Source organism: Epargyreus clarus, unplaced genomic scaffold (genome assembly GCF_041222505.1).
Source record: "Epargyreus clarus isolate Ecla_fem2 unplaced genomic scaffold, WU_Ecla_fem_2.2 ptg000026l, whole genome shotgun sequence".
Lineage (NCBI taxonomy): Eukaryota > Metazoa > Arthropoda > Insecta > Lepidoptera > Hesperiidae > Epargyreus > Epargyreus clarus.
Window position 1 is genome coordinate 1,683,015 of NW_027332233.1, and position 27,453 is coordinate 1,710,467.

General features: G+C 36.1%; 2 protein-coding genes across 2 annotated transcripts in view; one reads left to right on the forward strand and one right to left on the reverse strand.

Moving 5' to 3' along the window:
• Positions 1 to 6,418: 6,418 nt before the first annotated feature.
• On the reverse strand, positions 6,419 to 9,100 carry mRpL50 (mitochondrial ribosomal protein L50). Its single transcript, XM_073087942.1, has 5 exons — positions 8,921 to 9,100; positions 7,994 to 8,079; positions 7,593 to 7,789; positions 7,231 to 7,350; positions 6,419 to 6,615 (listed from the first exon to the last, which is right to left on the reverse strand). The coding sequence occupies exons 1-5, from the start codon at positions 8,963 to 8,965 to the stop codon at positions 6,500 to 6,502; spliced, it is 564 nt and encodes a 187-aa protein (XP_072944043.1). The 5' UTR covers positions 8,966 to 9,100; the 3' UTR covers positions 6,419 to 6,499.
• A 280-nt stretch (positions 9,101 to 9,380) lies between these two features.
• skd (mediator complex subunit skuld) overlaps positions 9,381 to 27,453 on the forward strand; it is an 89,366-nt gene continuing 71,293 nt past the window's right edge. The window contains exon 1 of the mRNA XM_073087943.1: positions 9,381 to 9,583. Within this exon, the coding sequence (XP_072944044.1) occupies positions 9,515 to 9,583 (69 nt within the window). The 5' untranslated portion in view covers positions 9,381 to 9,514. The remainder of the gene's footprint in view (positions 9,584 to 27,453) is intronic.

Here is a 27,453-nt window from a genome sequence, read left to right on the forward strand (position 1 = left end):
CATACGGGCGACACGTTGTCATTTTGATACTTATCTTGGGTGGTCTATTGTTTTAATTTATTTCTATCTTGTAATTTTATAATGTTCACCTAATGTTTGAGTGTCCACAGGCTAAGAATCTACTATAGCTGCTTATTGGTGGTATTACAACGACACTGGACTTGTGTTGACCGCGAACGTACCGTAAAGGGGCCAATGTTACGGGTCGCTATAAGGCAGGATACTTTTTCACTCTGGTAAAACCAAGGCGGTGAGTTAGTAAGAGCCTTTTCGGTAAGTGACTTTATACTTTAATAAATATAGTTCAAAAAACTAAAAAACACGCTTTTATGATAAACTCAACTAAAAAGTAGAAAATAATTTTCAATCTAGGAATCAATTAAGGAACAGTAAATTGTATAATTGTAAAAAAAAAGAAGCGTGGAGTGCTCCACTTATCAATTTTCGAAAAGCACCCCTCGTAGTATTTGTTGTTATAGCGACCATCATTATGATCAGTCTGTAAAAAAAAAAAAAAAATCAAGTTTCTATCTATTACGGTTTAAGAGATAAAGCCCTGTGACTCACGAACAGACAGCAGAGGGTTTCGTTTTATCCTTTTGTCCTTTGAGTACGGAATCCTAAAAAAAAATCATTCTACAAGATGGCATTATAGATATGTTTCAGTACATTTGAGTTATAGGGAAATAAAATTATTATTTTCCAAAGCTTAAAATATCGATCTAGTAACTTTGCCTGAACGCTCCATAAGGCGCTTTCTCTCGCCTCGAAAATCGTTAATCCTGAGGATATTGATAAGGACAATGGTACAAAAATGTTAAAATCGTGTATTCGTGGTTTTTGATAATACTTCAAAATTTTTAATTAAACTGGACGTTCAAAGTGGATAGAAATCGGGCTCAAAGATTCCGTTACTGTTAGTACATACATACATACAAACGTACAACCCAAGCTAATAAAAGCGTGTTAAAAATTGAGGTACTTGACGGTTTATTAATAATTTGGCTACCAGTATTTGACCACTGTTTGGAAAGAATTTACTTACGAATTACGAATTTTACGATTTTGCGGGTACACTCATTTCTTGTTCAAAATTTCTGAAGGTTGTCGTATTAATGCAATTTTAATAGTCTACACGTTGCTCAATGGAGACTCTCTCTCTCTCTCTCTCTCTCTCTCTATAGTCGGTCCCTCAAGCTGAGGATCGTGAATTCTTTGCTTTATAGCGTCTTTCCAGAGATTGCGATTAGTGGCCTGGTGTATCGCCTCGCTGACCGGTATCTTTAGATGGTCCGATACCTGGTCTGACCATCGTTTTGGGCTGCGTCCTCTAGGTCTTTTGCCCTCCACCTTGCCTGTCACCAGTAGCTTTTCTAGGTTGTCATTATTTCTTCGGGCTATATGACCGAAGTATTTAAGTATGCGGTGCAGGCAAATGCTGGAGAGACGTTGGGAATGCTCTAGGTGTAATTCTTTTAAGATGGATGCGTTGGTCCGGAAGGCTGTCCACGGGATTCTTAGCATTCGCCGCCAGCACCACATCTCAAAAGCGTCCACTCTTTGTCTGTCTGCTACTTTCGGCGTCCAAGATTCCGATGCGTAGAGGAATATGGAAAAGACGAACGTACGAACTAAGTGAACTTTTGTACGCTTAGTAATATTCCTGTCCTTCCAGACCCTGTTAAGTTGGTTCATTGCCGTTTTAGCCATACCGATGCGGCATCGTATCTCAGTTTCGCAGTTTCCTTTATCATTAATGACTGACCCCAGGTATTGAAATTCCTTGACGATTTCGAAGTCGCTGAGCAGATTTGTTCATTGTAGTGACTCAGAACGGTCGATTATCATAATTTTAGTTTTGCTCCTGTTTATCAAAAGGCCAAAGTCCAAGCTTGTACTCTCAAGCCGATTCATTAGGTCCCTCGTTTCTTTTTCTGATGAAGCGAATAGTTTTCTTTGGTAAAGGCTTAATAGATGTGTTTGTGATATGGGTTCAGCGAAGATACGATACCGTAGCGTTCAGTGGCGCTCGTGTTTGAATTTAACGGTGTGTTGCATTGAGCAAGGTGAAGGTGATTTAGGTTAGAACATTTAAAATTTGGGTTTTAATGTCCTTGATGAACTTCCAGACTTCTGTCATTTTGTTTTTCTATATACAAATAGGGTATATTACGGGGTAATTGGTGCTAAGCTGACTAAATTTATTTAAAGTAGTTACAATAATGACTTGAGAACTTGAGAAAGCACTTTGATCGGACTGTACCAGAGGTTGTCGTGTAGCCGTATTATGCGGTGGGCAGGCAGCTATGGCGGAGGTCTAGTTTCAGTAGAAACTATGTGTATTCATGTAAGTGGATTTGCGTTAATAAAAAGTAACAAGAGGTTACTGGGTTATCCATCAATCACATGTAGTGGTTAAATGTCTCTAATTATTTGATGTATTTGGTCTAAGTAATTTTAGTAATTAGAAGGAATTGGTCAGCTAAGCTCTTAGTTTATATAAAAAAAAAAAAAAAACAAAAAAAAAATATATTAATAATAGTTCGTTGGAATTTATTTTACGCGTTTGAGTTTAATGTTAAGGGACTAATTCTTTTGTTTAAATGGTGTTGTAGAAAATGTGGAATCTTATACAGACAATGCGACCGATCGATTTTGTGTAAAATTTTGTTTAATTAGAAAAGTGATAGTAATGTAAAAGAGGTCGAAATTGAGTACGGTTGTATTGTGCGTTGAGAGATTCATGTGATTTGAAATAAACTATTCATCATTAGTCTTTTAGTTTTAGCGTGGCGAATAACCTTAATACAAGTTAATCAGGATTGGCCGAGCGGAAATTCTAATATTCGCCGTTTGTTTTTCTGCCTTACAGGAACAGCACACGAGGACGTTTGACTTGTCACGATGGCCATACCGTGGATGGCCAGTGGAGGGTTGGTTCGAGTGCGCTAAGTAAGAGATGGCACTAGCTGGAGAGACATCAGGGGCGGTTTGTCGATACCTGCTGCAAGTGAGTGGTCGGGGAGCGCGCGTGGTCCTTGGGTGCCACAACGCCACAGTTTGGACCGCCGAACCTTCATTTCTATTTTTTGTAACAAATTATTTTCTTTAAAAAAAAAAAAAAAAAGAAAGATGCGTATGGGCGGATGATCTTGTAAATGAGAACTTTGAAACAATTTGTGACTACGCTTTATTTAATTCCTTTCCGCATTTCCTTTCCCTGACGCTGGCTGATCACCATGCGTTTCCTTTTCCTGGTCTATGAGTCGTGCTGTGAAAGCAACAATCATTACAGAACAGTCCACGTGGGGATGCCTCCACCTCTTGATAATGTTGAAACTGTAAAGGCATTGTGTTGATATAACTGGTTTTCATGATTATTTTATGTATGTGCGTTCACGTGTGTTCTTGTTAAATATTATAATCCTATCCAAATATCCTTCCTAAAACGCTGGCTGGCCACCATGCGTATCCTTGATCCTGGTCTTGTTGGCTAGATCCCAGGATGGGTGATGCCTTATTGTTGGCTAGAACTCGTGATGAGTGACGCCTTTTTTATGATATCAGAAGAAAGAAGAAAGAAAGAAAATATTATGTTGTAATGTTTTTGTTTGTTTGATATTATGTTGTAATGTAAAACAGCGCAAGGGACGCGCTGGAATCAGTATGGCCGTATGGGCGCAAATCAGTATCTTATGTTTATATTATAACATTTAATGTTTAAATTATTATTTATGGGTGTAAATCTGTATCTTACGTTTATATTATAATATTTAATGTTTAAAATAATTATTCGTAATTACAATACTGTTATTGATCTAACCTCAATGTCTCTTAGACATTGCACTGATTCTTTCGACTGATTTTAAAACATTGATTTTGTAATTTATTTTTAATAATTCATATTGTTGCAAACCTTCAAAGTAAAAATCAATTAAGATTATTATGACTCCAATTTTATTGTTTTATAAACAAAACTTAGTTAATTTGCATCCTACTAGTAGCGCCCTCTTTTGGCGATTTATGAAAACTTGTAAGGAATGTTTGCGTGTTGTAACGCGCTTGTTTATTAAAACAAATATAATTTGTGTAAGATAAATTATTTGGAGTAACATAAAATTCATTATTCATTTTTATTATGTCAATTTTGATTGTCAATGTGGAATTAATATTTACATTAAAATATGGACGATTTCCGGTAGTACTTCAAAACACTTTGTTAGTCATACCAAATAAATTATGTAAATTATAATAATATTAAAATACTTATTCTCGTATTTTTAAAACAATATTTTCTATATAATGTTATTTTATTAACAGTTAAATTTATTGTGAATCACGTCACTTGTTATAACAAAACAAGTGATGTGAGGTAGTTCTTATGCTGTTTGTCACTCGAGTAGTATTTAAGTCCACGCGCTGGTAGAGCGTGGTACATTCGCATTTAATCAGTCGTGTAAGCCGTTACTCTGCCCGAATTGTAAATAAAAGTGAATAAAAGTGATTCTCATATTAAAGTAGTTTCGTTCAGTTTATTAATAAAGTGCGGTAGTGGGATATCGTCGACATATACGGTATTTTAAAATTTCTTTAATTGAATAAATATTTCAATCATTAAGGTCGTATTTCTTCCTTAACCTAAACATAATTTAATAAATAATCTTTGTATAGCCAGAAATTAATCCTCAAAAAGACCACGGTAAAATCAGAATCTTATATATAAAATTCTCATGTCACAATGTTAGTTACTGTACCTACTCCTGCGAAACGGCTTTACTGATTTTCACCAAAATTTATATGCATATTCAGTAAGTCTGAGAATTAGCTACTATCTATTTTTCATATCTCTTAAGTGATAAGGGTTGTTCACCCTTAACATTTTTTTTATTTATATGGCAACACAATGTTTGCTGGGTCAGCTAGTACATTTATAAAATTTACACAACTTTGCAATTAATGGTCGTGTGTAAAATAAAACTGATAATAATAAACATAGATTAGTAAAGATACTTCGCCGCCTTGAAATTGAAATAAGCCACCAACGGCTTAATAGTAAGTTCTTTTTTTGAATTCTTGACAAATAAAAACATTTTTAGAGAAAATATACGAATAAATAACTAATACTGCGTAATTTACATAATAAATAAATAATTATTTCAAATATTTTAGAGACATTTTAGCACGGAGACGTGGCAAAACTTTTTTACAGAACTATTTCAATTCTCAAAACTGGGTACATTTTCTTGTTAGGAGTAAGTAATATTTACTAATCTATGATAATAAATATAAACTATTTTTAAATCGTATATTTTAAACCAGTCGATACATCTGTATAGATACATTCTTTCAAATTATATTTTTATTTAATAATTATTTATTTAGTTAAACTGTACTATAACATTTCTACGTAAACGACGTACTAAAACTATTATCGACAGTTTTGGACATTTTTTACCTTCTGTTCCATTATTTCATTGTCTTTGACAAGCATGCGTATCAATGGGATAGCCACCATACGTCCCGTTTTTAACGGGACAGTCCCTTTTTCCGATGCTTCGTGCCGTTGTCTCCGAAATGAACCGTTGCCATTGTCAATTAAGTAACAGTATATAGTATAATTATGAAAAAAAACATGGGGTGCTCCATTTACCAGTTTTGTAAAAAGCGCCCCACATTTTTTCCACAATTATACTATTTACTGTTCCTTAAATGATTCATAGATTGAAAATTATTTTCTACTTTTTAGTTAATTTTATCATAAAAGCGTGTTTTTTAGTATTTAACTATATTTTTTCAAGTAAAAAGTATTTGACTTAAAAAAATCGATGTCCCGTTTTGACTGAAGTAATCATTGGTCACTATATTCCATGGTCAATATTTACGTTTGCGTAGACTTGAAACGCAAGGTCAAACACTAGTTGTCTTTTTTTATCACATTGTTCTAATAGCTCTGTCCCTTATAGAACATTTGTCTATGTAGTAAAGGTAAGTAAAATAAAAAACGTGCATGTGTGCTATCAAAGCAGTTTCGCTCAAGTTTTCTCTTAAGTTAGCGGGCGTATAACGTGTCTAGTATAAAATGTCATTGTTCGTACAGTAATAAAAATAGAATTATCTTTAATAATAAATTTTACAGAAAACAAGTAAGAGTACCTCTCTGAAATGTATCTAAATATTATGTACTTAGTTATTACAATCCTATAGGACAATATAGTAACTACTGGGATGTCCTCTGAAGACTGGCTACAGAGGAGTATTAATAGTGAAGAGGTATTCGTATTCAAAAAACTTAATATAAGTTTTAAGAGCTTATTCCATGTCTTAAAATATTACAGACCATTATTAATAAAACAAGTGCATCTTCTGATTAAAATAACATGCCGTACCAACATGAACTGACATGAAGAAGAAAAAAACGTTTAACATTTAAAATTTTATTTATTTAGCAAATTATCTACAAGCTAAGGTTGGTTAAATACTAATATTGTATTATCATAGTTCAAGGCCAGGATCTCTTAGCAGTGTATCCCTCATACTTCTTTCTTGCTTTCAGACCAGTCACTATTGTAGAATTCCTTGGGTATGCCGAGACTCCATTAAATAATGTGTCCTTATCTGAAAAATAAAAAGTTTCAATTATTATTTAGTATTAAAATATTATTTGATTAGTGATACAAGTGGTATCACTAATCAAATTAACAGTTACCAGTTCACAGAAATTTAACATTATCATTGTGGAAATCAAATATAATATGTATACCCAATATAAAGATATCTAAACAACTTTTAGGGTTCCACCAGCAAATGGCAAAAATAGAAATTATAGAATTGTTCCAATATAAGTAGCAAAAATAATTTCTAAATTCATAATTCCATACTGGAAATTTCAATAATACACAAAAAGTAGCAAATACACTCAATAACCTATAACCAAAACAGACACCTAATTCATAAATCATATACATAGAACTCTGCATAAATTTTAAAAAAGTTGAAGGACAAATATGTCTAATACCATGACTATATAGCTACTGTAAGTTTTAGTATAGACTAAATCTTTGGCATTTCCAACCAGCTGAACCACATAGATGGTTGGATATAAAGTTAAGTAAATCAATATATTGTCCTAATTGCAGTTTACTGTGATACTATCTAGTTATTTTAATAACCTAACTACTTCGGTGACATAATTATACAGTGTGACATAATTATACAGTGTGATGTACTTACCAGGATGAAATCTCACATAATCTTCTTGTATGTGCAAATTCTTTGGTAATTCCATTTTTTTCAGAGCATCAAATGGTGTATGCACATCTACTGGTGTTTCATAGAACTCCAGGAGATTATCTGAAACACAATAACAGGAAATAAAAGAAAGGATTTTTCTAAAAACATTTAAACTCTACTAAAATAACTATTGTATAACTGTATAAGTTTTGTTTACATCATTTAATGATAAAATTACAATTAAGGTTACCAATAAAATCACTAAAGGCTATGTATCATTGAAAATGTGTCTCATACATATTTATCTATGACATAGTACATTAAAAATAATTTAAGAAAAAAAATCACTGAGTTAATCTTACCAACTGTTTCAATACTGTGCAGTAGGGAATTAGGAACACTATAACCAGTTTCTGTAAAGCATTCCTTGAGGACTTTAAACTTGACATCGAGGGATTCAAACTCGGAGTCCTCTTTCAAGCCATTGCTGATGCAAATTTTGAGAATGGTCTCCTCAATGTTGGTGGGCGGATCCCATGCCTTAGTTGGACGGAGGAACCTAGAATAGCATACAAATAATGAAAAGGTTAATCATTCATTGTTAGGTATAAGCTTCCATCTTAAATTGTACATTAAACATCTATATTTTGAGTTATAACATACTAATTTAAAACGAAAAATCTATAAAAAAACTACCTTACAGGTACATTAAAAGTGTAGCATGCCCTCAATATAATATTATCTTTTATTATATAAACATTACCCCCTAGCAGCTAAGGATTCAGCAGCAGCTTGCATCTTTTTATCTGTTTTTGGGAACTTTTTTTGTACACATCTTATAGAGGTCACCTGTAAATAAACAAAATTATAGAAATATTTTTGTATATATAAAATCCTCGTGTCACAGTGTTAGTTACCATACTCCTCGGAAATGGCTTTACTGATTTTCACCAAATTTTATATGCATATTCAGTAGGTCTGAGAATCAGCTACTATCTATTTTTCATATCCCTAAGTAATAAGAGTTGTTCACCCTTAACATTTTTTTATTTATATGGCAATACAACATTTGCCGGGTCAGCTAGTTAATTAATATTAATTATTGTTCCTGACTCAATTAGGAGGACAAACAATTGTCACTTAATAATGGCATTATTCTTGTTCTTGATACATTAGTAGTGATGATATATTAGTAGTATATTCCCTTAAGAAATTATAAACCTTATAAAAATGCCAATTTAACTGTAACCTTTCCAATAAGCAATACAGACATAAAAGTATTTTGTAAAACCAGCATTTGATTTTTACGCCTTAGATTACATAGTACTCTAAATTACATAGTTATTGCAAAGCAATTTAAAGTTGGAATATACCAACTCTCTGTACTCTCCCTATGTATATTCTTATAGAGGACAAAATTAAGATTTTACTTTACTTTTAAACATTTTCTTACATTTAATTAGTTATATAATTTAGCCTAGTGTTTTTCTGCTAGTGGTCTCTCTCAAGTAGCACTTTAGTAGTATTCCACATTCTATAATTTTGGTAAAAAAAAGCGTCGCGACAGCTTAAACCAGTTTGGTAGTTTGCACTCACAGTAAATGTTTATAATTTTAAACTTAATAGGAGTATAAGCAAACAGTAACAAGTAGTAATATAAAAAATAGGTTAAAATAAATAATGATCAGACCTGAAAGTTTATCCTTGTCATAGGCAATAAAAAGTTTTTAAACATTGTGTTTAAGTTTAAAATAAGACTTGCAATACGTTATTAATGACTACAGAAGCAATTTTTAAATTTATTTTATCTTCGAAAACCGAAACATAACATAACCTCTAAAAAATTTTTTTGTCTACAATTTCTTTTGAGTGACAGATTAGAGAACTGTCATTTTAGTATCGTTTGAAAGCAAAAGTTAACTTTGTATGTTTCATCAACTGTACTTTTTCTTAATATTAATTAATTGATTAATATTTCTATATTTTGGCAATTGTTTCTACTATATTTTAAGAATAACGTATTTCTGTTACATATAGTATTTTTAAAATTATATACAAGCAAAGGAACGTCTTCAAGTTTCTGAACGGAATTAGTTTCTATTTTAGCCGCAGTGAGCGACACTGTCGGCTTGGGTTGTTGTTTCCTATCCGCCATTTTCCAGTCGCCATTGAAAGGTGAAAACTTCACTAAATGTCGGTGATGATTTTAAGATTTTGAGTGGTTTCTTTAAGATTGAACCCGTTTTTAGTGTTGTGATATGAAAATGAAGTGCCCCGGACTACCATGACGCATCAAAATCACCAAACAAACGGTGCAAGTCTCGAGGATTGCCACACAAACTTCTTCGCCTTGGTAAGTCACTTTTACATTGATGAAAGAACTCGTAGGTACTTTTCTTTCGAAATCATTACGATTATCATGATAATATTAGTGCGTGCTATTGTTAGTCCGTATCGTATTAAAGGTTTTGTTGTTGGTGAATGTTGAACCCACGATGTCCAAACGGTCCAATTATCGTTAGTTGACGGTGATATACAAAATTCACCTTAGTGTGATATGAATGTAGAATCGATCTGTTGCGTTAAATATTTCAAATAGAATTGAACAATCCATGCTCAGACGGGTAATGACGCTTAGCTGTTAGTCATCCTGGCATCGTACTCCCAACAGAGGAGTCATGTCGCGTTGCTAACCCACAAAAAGTCATCGCATTCGGTGAGCGAGGCCACAAGAAGCCACCGGCCCATAGAGGTCATTTTGAATTCACCTGGCCGTAACGCGGACCGTAATGCGTTCGCGGGACTAGTTTCGCCAGGTCGAGGAAATAACTTTCTTATTACTTACATTCTTACTACCGCGCTCGGTTCGATTCGGTGCTGCGACATAAATTATGATAGTGACAATGTTTATGAATAAAGAAACGCTCGGGTCATTCATTATCGTCTTGTTGTAGTGTGGAGTCGCTTTGCGTAACATTCATAGCTGGCGCGAATTTTATCAGATTGTGTTCGGGTGAGGATTAGCGGCGGGCGCGTGGGGACGGGGTGCGAGGGGAGGGTGGGGGCGGTCGGTCGTCCTCGGCGGAGAGCAGCCCGGCGCCATTTCCACCTGACGCGTTGCCACATCTCCGCGCCGCGGCGGCGCGCGCCTGCACCCGTCTGCCGTCTCCCTCTGCGCTCCGCCTATCTCGCGCGATACAAATTACTGATTTCTTGCCCTGCCTGCTTATTGTCTAATTATTTATGCGTCGTTTGCGGCCACCGCGCCTTTTGTCGTGTGGAATTCTCTCGTTCACATCGGCCCGGTCGGCCGGTGAGCCGGTGACGCATCGGCCTACTAGGCTGACATTGCGCCGGGTTCAATACACTCGTTTCTTTAGTAGATCGCACGCGCATCTACTTTTATGTACAGAATGCACACTCAAAAACAACATTATTTACATGTTACTTCATGCCTTCGCCGCTTCTCTCTGGCAGTATTCGCGCGGGTTTTACCCGATCACATCTACACAATATTATTTGTAATAAAAAAATAATTAGACTCGATTAGATCTAAACAGTAAGCGCTTAATGCGTTCCACAGTATTCGTCATTATAACGTCGTTTTATGACATGTTTACACTGGGCCACATACCAGCAGCTAGCGGAAATGTAGGAAATCAATTATCACAAATAATAACAAATATGCAAATTTTCTTGCTTCCAATCTGTCTGGCATTTCAATTAAAAAAATCTCTGCTAATCACAAAACACTCCTGACCAGTATACTTCACGATAGGACTGCGTTATCTAAGGCAAAGCGTAGCATCTAGGAGCGCGACCTTGGGAAGTTTTATAATGCAGATGGCTAACTTTTCTTAGATGTTTACTATGAGCTAAAGACCCACCGCCTCACCTTGGGTTTACGTATTTTTACGTAGCCGTTGACCTTTGTTTATTACTTTAAATGGTTTACATTAAGGATTGGTTTACATTATTACTATTGCCAGAACAGTTGTCAACTTGTACAGAACGGGTCGTAGAATACAAATTATCTCAGTCTTAGATTAGAGGTGAACGCAAAAAATGACGAGTACTCACAGAAGGTCGATAGGTATCTATGGGGTTTTCGTAACGAATAGTACGGTGTAGTTAACTTATTCACCGCTAGATAATAATGCCACTCGAAAACTATAATTATATGTATATTGTTATATCGTAATTTGAACAATATTCGAATATAGCACTGTCGGTCCTACATGATTTACAAACTACGCTTTGCATGCCCAAGGAATGTCGACTAAAAATTGTGTAACGATCTTGTATATACTGCCTCATAAGTTTCTGGTTCTACAGTTCAAATTATATCGTCCGAACAGTCTTAAGACCAAAATAATAATTACTATTTGATGATTGAAATTGTAATTTGAAGGAACTCACTGATTGATTTGTTGCCACAGTATAGACCCTAATTATATTGTTATGACTAGAAAACCGATTGTCTTAAATGACCCAGAAATGTGTAACGGACACGATTTTTATGATAAATTACCACGTTTTGCAAATAAGTATAATCTATAAATATGTTTTTTATACATTACTTAATAATAGTTTCATCACGTCATTCGACATATCTTGTCAGTTACAGACATTCATATTTCCTTTAACTTTCTTTAGAAGTAAGCTATTAACTTAATTGACGCTATGGACGACTTTAAATATTCATATCATTTGAATAAACAGTTTTATATGATAAAAATTCCATGGAAATAATATCAGGATGTATTTGCGCAAATACCATTGACAACGTAATAAATAGACTGACGTAAATCCCCTTTACACCGTCTTTATTATAATCGTATGGACGCACATAGTGCAGTTACGAGCCGCTTGTATGCGAATGCGGTGTGCAATAAAATCATTAATCCGCATAAAATTAGCACGCATTCATAAATACTTGAGCACCACTAATATTGTTACAGTACTCTTACTAATGAAACGCCTCGCGACGGTCGTACTTCGCTTACTACCGAGTGAAAGGGACGGACGGTTCGAGTTTATACATGTAATAATGTGTAATACATATAATGGAAAGGGCATGCAAATAGGCATAGAATTCAATTCTTGACCACTTACTGCAAATTGTTAACATTTTCGCATCTGATTCCGTCTTGGCTATTCAATTTTGATTTTATACCCCATAAGAATATATAAGAATATTGTATTCGAAAACTAAGTTTTTAATGAAGTAAATATTACGCTTGTTATAATAATTAAAGTTAATTATTACATATATGTAATGTCAAAAAATCTTCGTATCTCGATATTACCGCATCTGATACGTAAATAAACGAGTCCTCGCTTGCCTTGAAAATTAGGAGTTTGTACGACTATTTCGCAACCTTCTGTGCTGTTATTTAAATAACGTTAAATTACTCTCATTTCATATTAATTTAGGTAACATTACACATATCGAGAACTGACCGAAATATCGTTAAAAAGTAACTTTCAGTAATCCTATAGTCATTACTGGATTGTGAATTTCAATAAGTGTATATAACATAAATAAATAAACATTAGTCGGTTGGTGATTGTTGCAAGTGTTGCAACGTTTACAAAATAGACATTTAATTGTGAAAAGCGTAGAGAATCCATAATTAAAGTAGTCACAGTGAACGGTGAGTGCGGAGTAACGCCGGCTGACAGATGTCGCGCGGGTCGCGGCGCTGCGCCCGCGCGCTTATTCAACCGTTTATGAATGGTCGTAATCTTTGGCTTTCCCATGGCCGGGCCTCCGCCGCTGCGATCGCCCATAGATATTGCTACTACCTGCCTCGCCTTTGTTCTTTAAACATTTGTCGGTACTTACCCCCGACAATGCCTCACTGACTTTGTGTGGTTTTAGTACCTCTTCCATCATTGTGTTACACTTAACTCTATAATCAAATGGCTGTTAAAAACCTGACTAGCATTTAGCGCCAAACCTATGATAAGTTAGATAACATTATTATCTAACAAGATAGACGAAATGTAAATAATTTAATTATCTATGTTCTACACTAAATATTAAACTAAAATAACAGGAAGGTACTATAGTAGAGCTGAGATACAACGCTCTAAATTCGTGTTATCATCGTTGCCCTCAGCATAAGCTTCCCCATGAAGCAGCAATACTTAGTCCCTCTTTATCATCCCTTTATTTATGACGAGCGCAATGACGCCTTAATATTTAGCTTTCATAACTCCGCCGGCGCCGCAGCGGCGACAATGTCCATTGACCGCCCAAATTCATCCCTAACTTATTCATGATATCTGACGAACTCTCCCACCCGCCCCTTATCTCGCTGCATACTGAGCACGACTTCAATTTTACTCGGAATGAGCTCATTTCTCTTATATTAGAACTGTGCCAGTTAAGACTATGTTTAAGGAGGATCCATAAATATATTCGGGTGTATTAGTTGTAATTCATAAGAAAATGACATATTATTTATTATGTAATACACAGTTTATAATATTCCGAATGGACTATACATATATTTTTATATCATAATATAACTTGTACGATACGTAAAGCGCATTTTTTTCTAAATTCAGCTCTGCAGGATGCTGAAAGTGCACAAACGTCTGTTCAATGTAGTTGTTTATGCGACCGATAAATTCGGTGTAAAAATCTATTTTGTGATATTGAAAAACGCCGCGTCGCCCGTCATTATCGCCCCACATCCGTGCTTTTATTGAACACACCACAGTTTCATTAATTTATAATTAGACTTTATCGTGTTGTCATAATTATAACCTATTCGCTTTTCCTGTTAACATAGTTGCAAGTGTAAAAGTATTCAAAAGAATTAACGTATTATAAAACATATTAAGATCATTCTAAATATCGCAAAATTTGTATCGATTCAGATGAGATTTGTATTTACTGGTACAGGTGTAAACATTTCTTTAACGTGTGCAAGGAAATTTCGCTTTCATCCTGACGATGCGGACGTCGTAATGGGTGGAACAGCTGGTCTATAACTGGCAGCGGGCTACATTGTGGTGTGGAACTCAAGTAAACAAGACTGCACCAAAATATTCGGTAACGGAGCCAAGGTTGCTGAAATGCGACCAAGCTATACGGCAACTCCCTCTAAAGGAATGTCATTTTTAGCCGCAAAAAAGTCGTTCCGCATACATTAACTCAATGCAATACAATACTTACTATAGTCATATATTCACTTAACTATATTAACTATTGCAAGATTTGCAGTTTATGAACTTATATTTTTCATTCCAAATTTATTGAGGAAATTATTATCTAAAATAGAAATAATTAACATTTTATACAGCTACATAACTGCAAATCAATAACATATATAAGAAAACGTAAACAAAAATATGTTTATATGGAAGGAACACAAAAAACTTATAACGTATTTTATTATCTATTAAAAATGACAACCGAAAACGCTACCGAATCGCTTAAGTGCCGATATAAACTCAAAATGATTTCCCCGGGTCCACTCGAATCTGTAGGATATTATGCAAACTGGTGTGTATATAACCTCATTTCCAACAGGTTTGTTGTGTCGCGGGTGTCTCGTCTGCACGCCGATACACTATCGCGTCGTCACCCGCTATCAAGGTCCGAGCGAGAACGGTGGCGATTACCGTCGATATCGGCGAGTACCGCTGCACTCGAAACAGCAGTAATTGCCGCTTCTCTAATACAATTTAGTATTCATAGGCCGCGATAACGCCAGTGCTAGAGAATTTTGTGGTGATAACTGATAAGGTTGCTATGAAATTGAAGTTACAAAGTAGCGTGCGGACCTACTGGGAATTGGAAATCGTCATTAACGCTCATACGTATGATTAATTAATCAACCCTAAATAGAATTGAAGTTCTGCCTAAGGTCACAAATTAAGTTTGAACACCTCGTGTCTCTCCCGTACACACCCTTCAAACTGGAACGCAGCAACACTTAACAATGCAGAAATTCTTTTGCAGTCATATTTGCCGCTTCGCATTATTTGCTTGCTAACTTCTGAACCGAGCTCCAAGATCTCAGTTGAGCTCGTGTTCCAATCCGAAAGTAGTATGGAAAAGTATTGTAAGTGGCAGACAATCTGTAAATGCCCCCTAGGCTTATACAAAATCCATTTTATTCCAATTCATTCCATCCTATTGATACAGCAAATGATTCGCTCGGATAAAAATAAGCGCTGTTTGAATGTTTTGTGTATTCTATTAAGATAACCAAATTGTCGTGTACAATACCTCAAAGCCCTGAGGCCACCAGCGGCACGTCACCGCTCTATCGGCGCTGATAGCGTTTGCGGCAACGTTATCGCGTCTTGATTGCGGCCCACGTTTATTGCCAACCTCACTACGTATGCTTGGTAGTATCTTTCCACTCGTAAGTATTGCGAATAGTCGTTAACCTGCGTTCCATCTGGATATCGTTATTGTATGTTTACAATCTATATATTGAACATGGTGGTATATTTTCGATTGTATTAATTCCCTTTCCTTGGTTGAGGAAAAAAGTTGGTACGTTTTTTCATCGATTGTCCTAAAATGAAAATAAACGATAGCGTTTGCGATGGTGTTAACATAATATTGTGTTTTCTTGCTTTTTGTATTTTTCCACTCATTAAAATACTATACTGAGTATAACATTGATATGTAAATAGATTGTCAGCAATAGTATTTTCCTTAGCAACTACACCATACTCTATTGGTCGTGCTGCTATTATCATATGTTTTTAAGTCCCTGTCACATCTATGCTTGAAAACATTGCTCGATTTTATGTGATAGCAATGCGTGAAACCAAGCAATAGAATTTATTTGTAAATTCGGAAAAAAATAGGAAGCTCTAAATTTCACGGTCACCTCACATTCGTGACTATGTTCGCTGTGATTGCATAGATAATGTTTCACGTGTCGCCAACAGTTAGTGAAATGTTCCCTACTTTGTTGCGGGTAACGACTATGTGATAGCGAGCTCGTCCTTGGGGGACCCGGCGCTGCGGGCTCGCAACGCCCTTCGCCTACATTTTGTCCTTGCTAAACTTCTCTGATATTTAACAAGAAAATGTACCCTTCATTTTCTTATAATAATATTTTGTTTACAAACGTATATTTTACTTCCAAATTAAATGATATTATTAGAAGGTTGTCTACTGTATCTAGCAAGTGCCGTTTCTACATTTGGTTTTTACCACACGTTCTACGTTAGGTATCAACTGACGTCAAAGTTAGTACGTCAAACGGGATACACGTGTGATGTAAATGATCAATCAAATTCGCAATACTGAATAAGGGCCCTTGACCTCGATCGATTACTGCATAACTGGCATAAGTCGTCCTTTTTCCCTTATTTTATATTACCACACATTCCGGGTCAAGGTCGCGTTTTGATGAGACGAGGAAAACATTGTCGCGCTGTTATTGGTCGGTCGGTTTCACTTGTAAGGAGTCTTTAATGCCTTATTATTTTTAAGACACATTCCGTTCATTTCGTTCGTTTTAAATTCCACTGAACTGATGATGTATTTCGCGTCTTTGTTCGAAGTAGGTCGAGGCTTTCAAGGACTTTATTTGTTTTTCGTCGTGCAGGGTGGGCTTTTGATATAATCGAATTCAGAAGCACCGTTACAATGGAACGTGAAAGAAAATAGCCAGCAAAAATTGCAAGTCGACAGACAATTAGTAAATACTTTGCGGCAACAATAAATTGATAACAGTGAAAGAGACAAGGGCTTCCTTCTCATCAGAAACTCTTGTTCCGTTTCCAATCTTTTCTTCATTATTTTCCAACAATGAACGTGCGCTGCGCCGGCGACACGACATTCCGACTGATCAGCGACATACGCTGCGCGACACGCCGGCCGTGTACGCGGTCGTCGTATGTGGGTCAAGATAACGCCGAACCCGCTACCTCTCCCTCGGACGGCGCCAAACATTTACTCGACGCCACTTATGGACATCGATTATTGTCTGTTTTAAGTACATTGTTACGGAATATTGTCGATAATCATATTGTGTGATGTGGTGCAGTTGTATTTGGTTAGGAATTTGTTATTATTTCTTACCAGATTACAATATTCGGGGTAGCATAAGAACTATAAGAAGGCAAATTGAATCATGCACTATGACTTTATGCGTATTAAAATGTTACTTATATTTTTATTTTTTACAAATGCATTTAAGGTATGAAGTATGAAAAAGTATGACGACATATCTTCCGCGCTACCTCTAACATTGCATAAATGATACGCTATCTAGAAGCAAACTAGACAACATCTATCAAAAGCAAGATTGACAACCATTTTGTTTTGGCAAACTCTCTCTGTGGATATGCTCATTAAATAATTATCATTAGCCTTCTCGTTATTCCTAAAATGTCAATTACATAAAGCGTGTCCTAAAACTTGCCAGCATATGACATGTGCATCGCACGTTGCAAGGCAGAGAGAAATTGAAATGTAAGGCTGAACGTGAGCGGCGTGCATTTTGTTTTGTAAACAAGTTACTAGCTCGGAGTGTTGGCGGTGCGCTTGTGGAGCTTGGCACGCCGCTGCCACGGGACGCGGGTGGTTACTTTGTGATCTTCCCCGGTAGCAAATTGCTTCACAACTGTTTAACTTCAGTAAAAATATACTGTTGTATGTAGTCAATAGGGTCAAAAGCACGTAGCGACAACAGCGCATGGAGTTATTAAAAAAATATAGGAATCTGTCTCAAGGGACACAAGGAGTCCTGTTAAACTTGAAAGGGTAGCGAAAGTAACGTATTTATATAAAAGCTTTTCAATTTTTGCTATTTGCAATCTAAAAATATACCTTTTTCTTAATAAAAATAGAGACCGAGCATGTAGTCTACCCGTTGTTAGAAGATCACTGCTGGATGTAATCCATTGTATTCCCACTCTTTAGGACTAAGATGACTCGCTTCGAAAAAAATGTTAAATATGTTAAACATCAAAATCCATCTTTTATAAAAATATTATATTACTAATTGGTAATAAAATTATCACAGGAAGAATGTTAATAACGGAGTCAATTTTTGTTTTGGACAAAAACATACAAAACAGCATCCGATATCCTATATTTTTACAAATTAATATGTTAATGGCAGCCCATTAGCATTATCAACGGATCACCTTGGCCCTTAATATTGGCCTTTATTCAGGTAAAACAGGTTATTCTATTTATTAAAAAGTTGTATTATGAGTGTTAAGTACCTCGATACATATGGTTATAATTTTATTTTGTATTTAATACAGTAAATAAGTATGAAGTAATATATTTAAAAGTATGAAGTAGAAAACCGACTTATCGATCCATCAATTTGGCATATCATGTATATCTGCAACCTTCCTCAACTTCTTGAACGCTAAATCTTGGTATCACATTAATAACATTTAATCATGTATAATGTCATTTATACCAATACGCAGTTGTTTTGCTTTAGTAGTGAGTATGGCAGTCGGCTTTATGTAATAGATTCGTCCTGTTCTTGTTGCTCAGTTACAATGTAATCGCATTAATTAACAAATTGCGTAAATAAATAAATTATAATCTCTGTACATTCAGAAATGCAAATAAATTAGTTCACTTTAAAGTACTCTGTGCAATTGTTGATAATTATGTCCATAAAGATATCGTTCTAATCGACGTCTGAGCCAGCCTTCTAATTAAGTTCTCTATTCCACGTACAAGAAATTACGTGACAGAAAAGTTGTTCGCAAACATTTCGATGCACATAAATTAATTTATTTGAAATTGACCCAAATTAAATGAATAATGCATTTGAGTGAAATCGCTAACAAATGAATACCAGGTCTACTCTTTCTCAAGCTTCAACAGTGTATTTATGTTCTTCTGAACGGGTAGAATGGTACTCCATTCTACCCGTTCCCCAGCTTACTAGCTTGCGCAACGTAATACTATGCGCTGGTGTTAAACAAGGGTCTCCGTGCAGCAGCGGAGGTGTTTCGGCCGAACGCAGCGTCCGACTGAGGGCACGATTAAATTTAAAACGCTTTCACTCACCATAGCCCCTCCCCCAGCCCGCTCAACACATCCCCCCACGGGCCGCCAAGTTGCGAAGTCGCTCGATCGGCGCGAAAGATCGCAATAGAGCCACCCGGCGGATCCGGCGGTTGCTCGTTTTGTTTGCACTGTCGCACAAATGATCGCGGCTAGTCAGTGCTCTATTGAGATTAATGTTCTCCATTCTCTGTAGCATTCAAATTTGAATTTACGTAACACAATGTTTGAGCACATTTTGTTTGAGGAGTACCATTTATGCTTGCATCCGTTTGCCTTCATGAGATTGATCGTACAATCATTATACCATTACTACAATGGTATGACCATTTGAAGCAGACTGACACTATTATTATTGTACTTAAACGTATTCTTAGATTTTAGGCGCTACTGAGTTGTTCCTTAGCGATCCATCCATATACATTCGACTCGGGTGTTACATGCTCCAGATAATAGCGAGTAATGCTCTTAATGTATTACGGTTCTTTATGATCTAGCAATCGACTCTAATGCGATGAGCCCTACTTTCTGTAGGGAGGGAAATTCAAAATCCTTTTGTGGAAAAAGGATTTTGAATTTCATCTTCAGTGTTCAGATTATCACACTAATAATATAATTGTAATATTTTTGAATATTTATGTTTATTTATTTTAAGGTGCAAACTGTTATTCATTCCTAATATTACGTTTTGTCGCATTTGTCGTCGTTTCTACAACGTTGTCGTCGTTTCTTCGTTTCTATATTATAAAGGAACGATCCATGTTTCTTATCAGAGCGTGAGGGTTAAGTCAAAGAGGTCGACCATGAAAGAAAACGATTCGGTCTGACAGAATGTTATACTTAAACCTTATACTTCAGTGTTATTTTGTCGTTATGATACACCACGTTCAAATAGCTTAGATTTCTCCACCCAAGTAGGTCGCATGTTTCTTAAACCCCTTTGATATAAAATTTAAAGGCAGACATCTCGCCGTTTAAGTGTATCTCCCACCAGTACTTGCCGTGTTCCACTTGACAAATGGTGCATGAAATGATATTTCGCGTCACCATAGACCACTCGAATTGACCAACTTACTTACGATTGAACTCGGTTTTTGTGATCGGTTCTACGGCTCTTGGAGCATTATTTCAGTTGTTATATTTACTAAAAAGGCTCGTTTATTTGTTTACAATAATGCTGGTTAACATTTGAATGATATCCTGAAGCTTCCTAATTATGCCAGCAGAATAGCGCAGCTTCTAGTTTGAAAAGTAATTCTATACCTTAGGTACGTAGGCATAGATTAGTAAAGATACTTCGCTGCCTTGAAATTGAATGAAGCCACAAACGGTTTATTAGTAAGTAATTTTTTTGAATTCTTGACGAAAAAAAACATATTTAGAGAAAATTTACGAATAAATAACTAATACTGCGTAATTTACCTAATAAATAAATAATTATTTCAAATATTTTAGGGACATTTTAGCACGGAGACATGGCAAAACTTTTTTACGCAACTATTTCAATTGTTAAAACTGGTTACATTTTCTTGTTAGGAGTGAGTAGTCTTTACTAATCTATGTACGTATTAATAGATAACTTTGCAACAACTATTTAAATATTTAATACGCACAACGAACTTGCGAAACTTCCATCTTGTTTTTCCATCGAAAAGCGCGCCGAATACCACTTGTCTACATGACAGCTAGTGTTGGCCATTCACTGTAGTGATGTGTCTAACAGTTCGGCCATCCTGCAATTCCTTCGTCCCCGAAGGAGATTGGTTAGAATAGGGCACCTTCGATCTGTTCGATACTGGACCACTTTGTTATGTTGCAGAAGCAGTTTTTGACGTATCCATCATATCATAATTATGGGAACCCCTAAAGGCTGTCACAAATAATGAGTCCATCTCAGCACTTAAAATCACCAGCTTCTTACGGCGGTGTCGAATAGACGCCCATTACGGCAGTGTCTAAAATAAGCCCCTCGCAGCAGCGTTGGATAAATGCCCCTTACGGCAGTGTACAATGTACGCCCCTTACGGCATTGTAGAATATACGCCCCTTGCGGCATTGTAGAATGTACGCCCCTTACGGCATTGTAGAATATACGCCCCTTGCGGCATGGTAGAATGTACGCCCCTTACGGCATTGTAGAATATACGCCCCTTGCGGCATTGTAAAATGTACACCCCTTGCGACATTGTAGACCTTGTTACAGAGATTAAAGTTAACAAACCAACCATTTAAGACCTTAACGGCGTTTTCTCATAAAGCTAATAAAAGACATTTAAAGATTAATTTATTCATCAGTAATATTACTCTCGTCGGATGACACACATCTGGCCTGCCAGACTTTCAACTTGTCACGAGCCACTATATTCTGATATATTCTTTTCCCGTTCTTGGTGGATGTAACTTGATACCGGTCATTAGGTAACACAGCTGTCACTTTGTAAGGTCCGGCATATCGTGGTACTAATTTACCACTAGTTAAACCAGGTTTTAAAATCCTTCGTTCCACCATAACCATGCAACCCACTTTGATTGGCTTGGGTAACCGTCGACTTTTGTCGTATCTTTTTTTCATTTGGGATGCATTCATATTTATTTTCTTGGCCGCGTCTGCCCTCATCTCTTTTAGGTCTGTTCTATAAACTGAACCTTGAAGGTCAGCTGCCAACCGTGGTCTCAAACCACACAATAATTCTAACGGTGATTTACCAGTCCCTTGACTAATAGTAGAATTTATGCCTAACTGTACTTTGGGGAGGTGTACATCCCACCCTTTTTGTTCATTACCCATATAAGCTGTGAGAGAGCTAAGGATTGTGCGATTAAGACGTTCGACCTGTCCATTTGCTCGGGGAGAGGCCACTGCATTCAACACATGTTTAATACCCTGATTTTGACAATATTCCCTAAACTCATTTCCCGTGAAAGCAGTGCCTCTATCACTCACTATTCGTGCTGGGTAACCAAACACCTGGCTTAGCTTGTTTAGAGAGGTTATAGCACCCTTAGCATTTGCACTCGTAACTGCCTCAAGCCATACAAATTTTGTAAATCCGTCTATAACGGCAAAGATGTAAACCTTACCATTGCTTTTACAAAAGGGACCCAGATGATCCACATGGAGAGTCTCAAATGGGATAGACACCCTTGGAATAGGATGCATTAATCCTGGCTGCTTACCGGTAGGCTTTTTGGTAAATTGACAACCTATACAACTTGCCACATATTTGCCAATAGTTTTCCTCATTTTCGGGAACCAATACTTAGCTTGTATAGACTCAATACATTTTTCAAGTCCCAAATGTCCATTGTTGTCATGATAAATTTTCATAATATGCCATCTTGCACTCTTAGGTAACACTGGTCTTGGACCATTATCGGTAATTCGACATAACAATCCATTCGAAATCTTGAAATTTTTAGACAATCCATTTTTTTTATTCTTGTTAGTGTTAAGTTCTAATGTCAAATTCTCAATTAACCCTTGAATATCTTCATCTCCATCTTGCAAAGCATTAATAAAATCTTTCTCTTGAATGTGGTGTACCAATATAGGGTTTCTGCTCAGAGCATCTACATGCAACATTGAAGCCCCCGGTCTGTGTTCTACATCAAAATCAAATTCCTGGAGGTCAAGCCACCATCGTGCAATGCGAGGCGACAAATCTCGTTTTGACCAAGCTAACCTCAATGCAGAACAGTCAGTCACAACAGTGAATTTGAGTCCTGAAATGTACACTTTATACTTCTGTATACTGAAGACAACGGCAAGCGCTTCCAGTTCAAAACTGTGATACTTAGCTTCAGTTGCAGATGTTTGCCTGCTTGCATAAGCAACAACTTTCCATTCATTATTTTGTTGGCGTTGAAAAAGTACACCACCAAGTCCTACTTTTGAAGCATCCGTGTGGATCTGCGTATCACGTTCTGGACTATAAATAGTAAGGACGGGATCAGCAGTCAACATGTCCTTTAAGTGTTCCATAGCTTCTCTTTGATCAGGTCCCCAATTCCAATCAATTCCTTTTTTTGTTAACATTGTGAGAGGTTTAGCTATGGTCGCAAATCCTTTTATAAATTTGCGAAAATAACTTGCTAATCCCAAGAATTGCCTAAGTTCGTGGACATTATGGGGTGTCTTGAAATTAGCTACTGCATTTATCTTGTGCGGAGCTGGACGAATTTTCCCCGCAGAGATTAAATGACCAAGATATTCAACAGTCTCAGTCAGAAAACTACACTTATTTCGTTTTAACTTGACACCTGCTGCATTAATTAACTTAAAAACATTTCTCAGATTAACTAAGCACTCATCTACATTTTCCCCCCAAATAATAACATCATCAATGTACACTTCAGCACATTTATGAATAACAGGAGCTAATATTTCATTCATGGCCCTTTGGAAGACTGCCGGAGCATTGCATAATCCAAAACTCATCATTCGATATTGGTACTGACCATCGGGTGTAACAAATCCAGTAAATGGTCTGGATGGAGCTGCTATCTTAATTTGATGGTACCCATTTGCCAAGTCTAAACAACAGAACACTGATTTGTTTACTAATCTATCCAGTAAATCTTGTATAACTGGCAAAGGATATCTTTCCTTTTCAGTTATTTTGTTCAGTGCTCTGTAGTCTACACACATGCGATAACCTCCCTCTTTCTTCTTAACTAAAAGCACAGGGCTTGCATATGGTGATGTAGATGTTTCAATGATTCCAGCTTGTAACAGGTCAGTAACAATCTGCTTAACAATCTCTCTTTCATGAAATGATATCCTGTATGGTTTATAATTTATAATCTTATCTTCAATCAGTCTAATAGTCATTTCGATTTGACAATTTCCAAGTTCCATGCCATCACCAGAGAAACAGTCCTGATATTCATTAAGGACAGACTGTAGAGTCAAATGCTGATTTTCAGATAAATGACCCCCTATTTTGGGTGCAGTATTTTCTTTACATGTATCAAGTAAGTCAGCACGAGCAACACACTCTTCACTCTTAAGAGACATTGCTTCATTAGTCATATTGACAAGTTTTATAATTGCCATGCCATCCTCACTTCCAACTTCTTCACCTATAATATTCTTTTCACACCTAGGTTGTCTTTGCTCACTCTGTCTGACCTTTAAAATTCCACTTGCCATAGGTTCCGTTCTTACAGTAATTTTATTAATACCCGGATTCAATGTTACAGAAGTGTTAGGATATAAGCGTACCTTTTCTAAATTTTGACATAATTCTGCAACTTCCAGCGCCATTTCTTTATCAAAAACATTTAATTGTGTAGATGTTTTGACTACTACAATGTTTGAAGCTTCGGTATATGGTTGCCCTACCAAAATGTCAAAATCTTGTACTGTATCTGGTACAACATAAAATTCAGTTTGTTTCTTAACACCGTCAACTGTTAAACATGCTGTAGTAATTCCCTTTGGCCAGGTCAAAGCATCACCATATCCTTTTATTACAATTGTGTCATTGGTTGTAGTCTTCAAACCCAACTTGTCACAAACACTTTGTTTGATTATATTGCATGAGCTTCCGAAATCTATAAATGCACTTGCCGGCATCTCATTAATAAATACTGACTTAAAGTATTTACTATCAGAGAAATCAGAACTTACCGAATGAACTTTCCTTATAGTTTTATCTTGTAAGCCTGTTGCTCGTTTTCTACACTCTTCTATATTGTGGCCTTTAATTTTACAGAAAGAACAATATTTCTCCTGATTTTTCTTTCGATAACAAGTTGCTTCAACATGGCCAGGTTTATTACAAAATGAACATTTCGTTTGATCTTCCTTATGTTTCCTAGAACGATGACATGCAAAAGCTTTATGGCCATCCTTGCCACATTTAAAACACTTGAGGACCTTACTCGAGCTGAGCTTGCTTGTGTCTGTCTTTGTTTCTGTACTATTTGCATTCATAAAACTTGCCAAATATTTCAGTAGTGAAGTTGTATCTTGACAACCAGCTGACAGAGCTCCAACTTCTAAAAGCTTGTCGCCTAAAGTTCCAATGATAGCCTGAGTAATTATATCATCCCCTAGTTGACATGACATACCAATACTCAGTTTGTTATAATAAAATTCAATAGGGTTTTCAGACGGTAATCTTATTTTATTAACCAAATCTCTAATTTGAGTCAATTTGTTTCTTGTGAATGGAAAAGCTTTAATCAGTTTTGCTTTCCACTCACTCCAGCTCATCTCATATGATGTTTGCTGCTCATACCATCCTTTGGCATAACCACGCAACTTTGAAGTACAGCTACAAATTAAGGTGCGTTCATCCCATGCATGCATTTTAGATATACCTTCTAAATTTCTAATCCAGTGTTCTATGGAGACAGCAGATTTTTGGGGGTCAAACTCAGGTATAAAATCATTTCGACCCACATAGCGCACAGCTTGCATAGAGTTTCCAGCAACATGAGGTGAGTGTTCTCTATTATCGTTATGTTTCCTTCGCAGTTCACAGACAAGGCCTTCTAAAGCCTCAATGCGGTCTTTACTCCTTTTCAATTCCTTTCTGTATTTTTTCTTCTTTTCCACATTACGTTCACTTTCTGAACTTGAACTACTGCTGCTAACTGATTTATATCTTCTCTTATGGCGACCCATTTTAATTGATAATTAAGTATTCTTAATAATTATTTTTGTATTTTTTTTTTATAGCAAAATATATATTTTAGTTAAATTAATTAATAATGTTATCCAATGCAATAAATGAAGTTTAAATTTCAAATGAAGCTGAAGGTTAGGCGCAACTTATTTTATGTTAATGTTCTTGTACATATTATATAATATATATATTTTCCTTTTAATCATAAAAAGCACTTTCATCAATCAATAACTCAGTTTCTTTTCTTTTCCACAAAATGTACTTTCACTAATCAATAACTCATACTAATTATACAGTCAATAGTAAATAACATGGACTAATCTCACCGAATTCTCAATTTGATACATAAGACGTCCGCTCTAGCATGCAAGCCAAGACAGTCATAATCTGCAGTCAGCAAGCAACACCCTCAGCATGCCTTTTTTTTTTCAGCGCGCGTCCGCATCGACAGACATGTTCAAACTTGTCAAAGTTTTTCCCATGATATGATAACATGAACACACATCAAAACTCGATACAAAGTTATTCACACGAACTAAATTAGTTTGATATAGCAATTTTAGCACACTTATTGCATCCATTAATTGTTAGTAAAGTTTTAATAAAAGTATAATTAGTTTTATAGCGTCATTCCCGCAACCAGTAGGTATTTTAACATCACCTTTACACTAATACCTTGCCAACTTCACCACTATGCACGTGAGTACTTTATTTCACTTCTGATTTCTAATAGATAACTTTGCAACAACTATTTAAATATTTAATACGCACAACGAACTTGCGAAACTTCCATCTTGTTTTTCCATCGAAAAGCGCGCCGAATACCACTTGTCTACATGACAGCTAGTGTTGGCCATTCACTGTAGTGATGTGTCTAACAGTAGGTAGGTACTTATTGGTTACAGACGTTCCAATTTAGTTCGTAGAGAGTTGATTATGTCAATCATTCTTGAAAAAATAGCTAGAATACATAAAAGCATAATAATTGTATAATAACTCTGTAAACAAATGAACAAAGGACATACCTACAAACAAAGAATTTAAATATAGTTGTATAACATTATACGAAACAATAAAAAGTTTCCCAGCGCTAACAATTTTTGTATATGACATCAAAATTACGACGATGCATTCATTTCATCGCAGTCCATCAATAGTGGCTCTATTATTGGAGCATTGGTACAACAAGCGAGCAAGATGGATGATGAGTGCCACAAGGCGGACGACAGCGGCGCGGCATGTCAACGAGTCCTTTGTGCCACAAAAGGATTGCGGCGTTTGCATTGTCGCATCGTCAGATACGACGCGTCTCGCTCCGTGCGCCTGTAATTTAGCCGCGTGATACTAACACATGCTTTGAGGAAACGGGTCATGTGTTCGCATAGGAATTGAACGCTCTTTTTAGGAAAAAATCTCAGTACATACTTACGTATTTCCATAATCAGTTTGAGTATCCAAAATATTCAATTTGAAGTTAATAAAGGTCCTGTAGTCATATCTAAAATGTTTTGTAATCGAGTTTTAAGAATAATTGAAAACGTAAACAGAAATTCCGGTTGAAGC

Bases quoted from the DNA above. Each gene is read 5' to 3' on its own strand.
- mRpL50 (XM_073087942.1), bottom strand. From the start codon at position 8,965: ATGTTTAAAAACTTTTTATTGCCTATGACAAGGATAAACTTTCAG. The intron at 7,351-7,592 runs GTAAGATTAACT...ATTGTGTTTCAG, and splicing joins GCACAGTATTGAAACAGTTG to ATAATCTCCTGGAGTTCTAT. The intron at 6,616-7,230 runs GTAAGTACATCA...TTTATTTTTCAG, and splicing joins TTATGTGAGATTTCATCCTG to ATAAGGACACATTATTTAAT.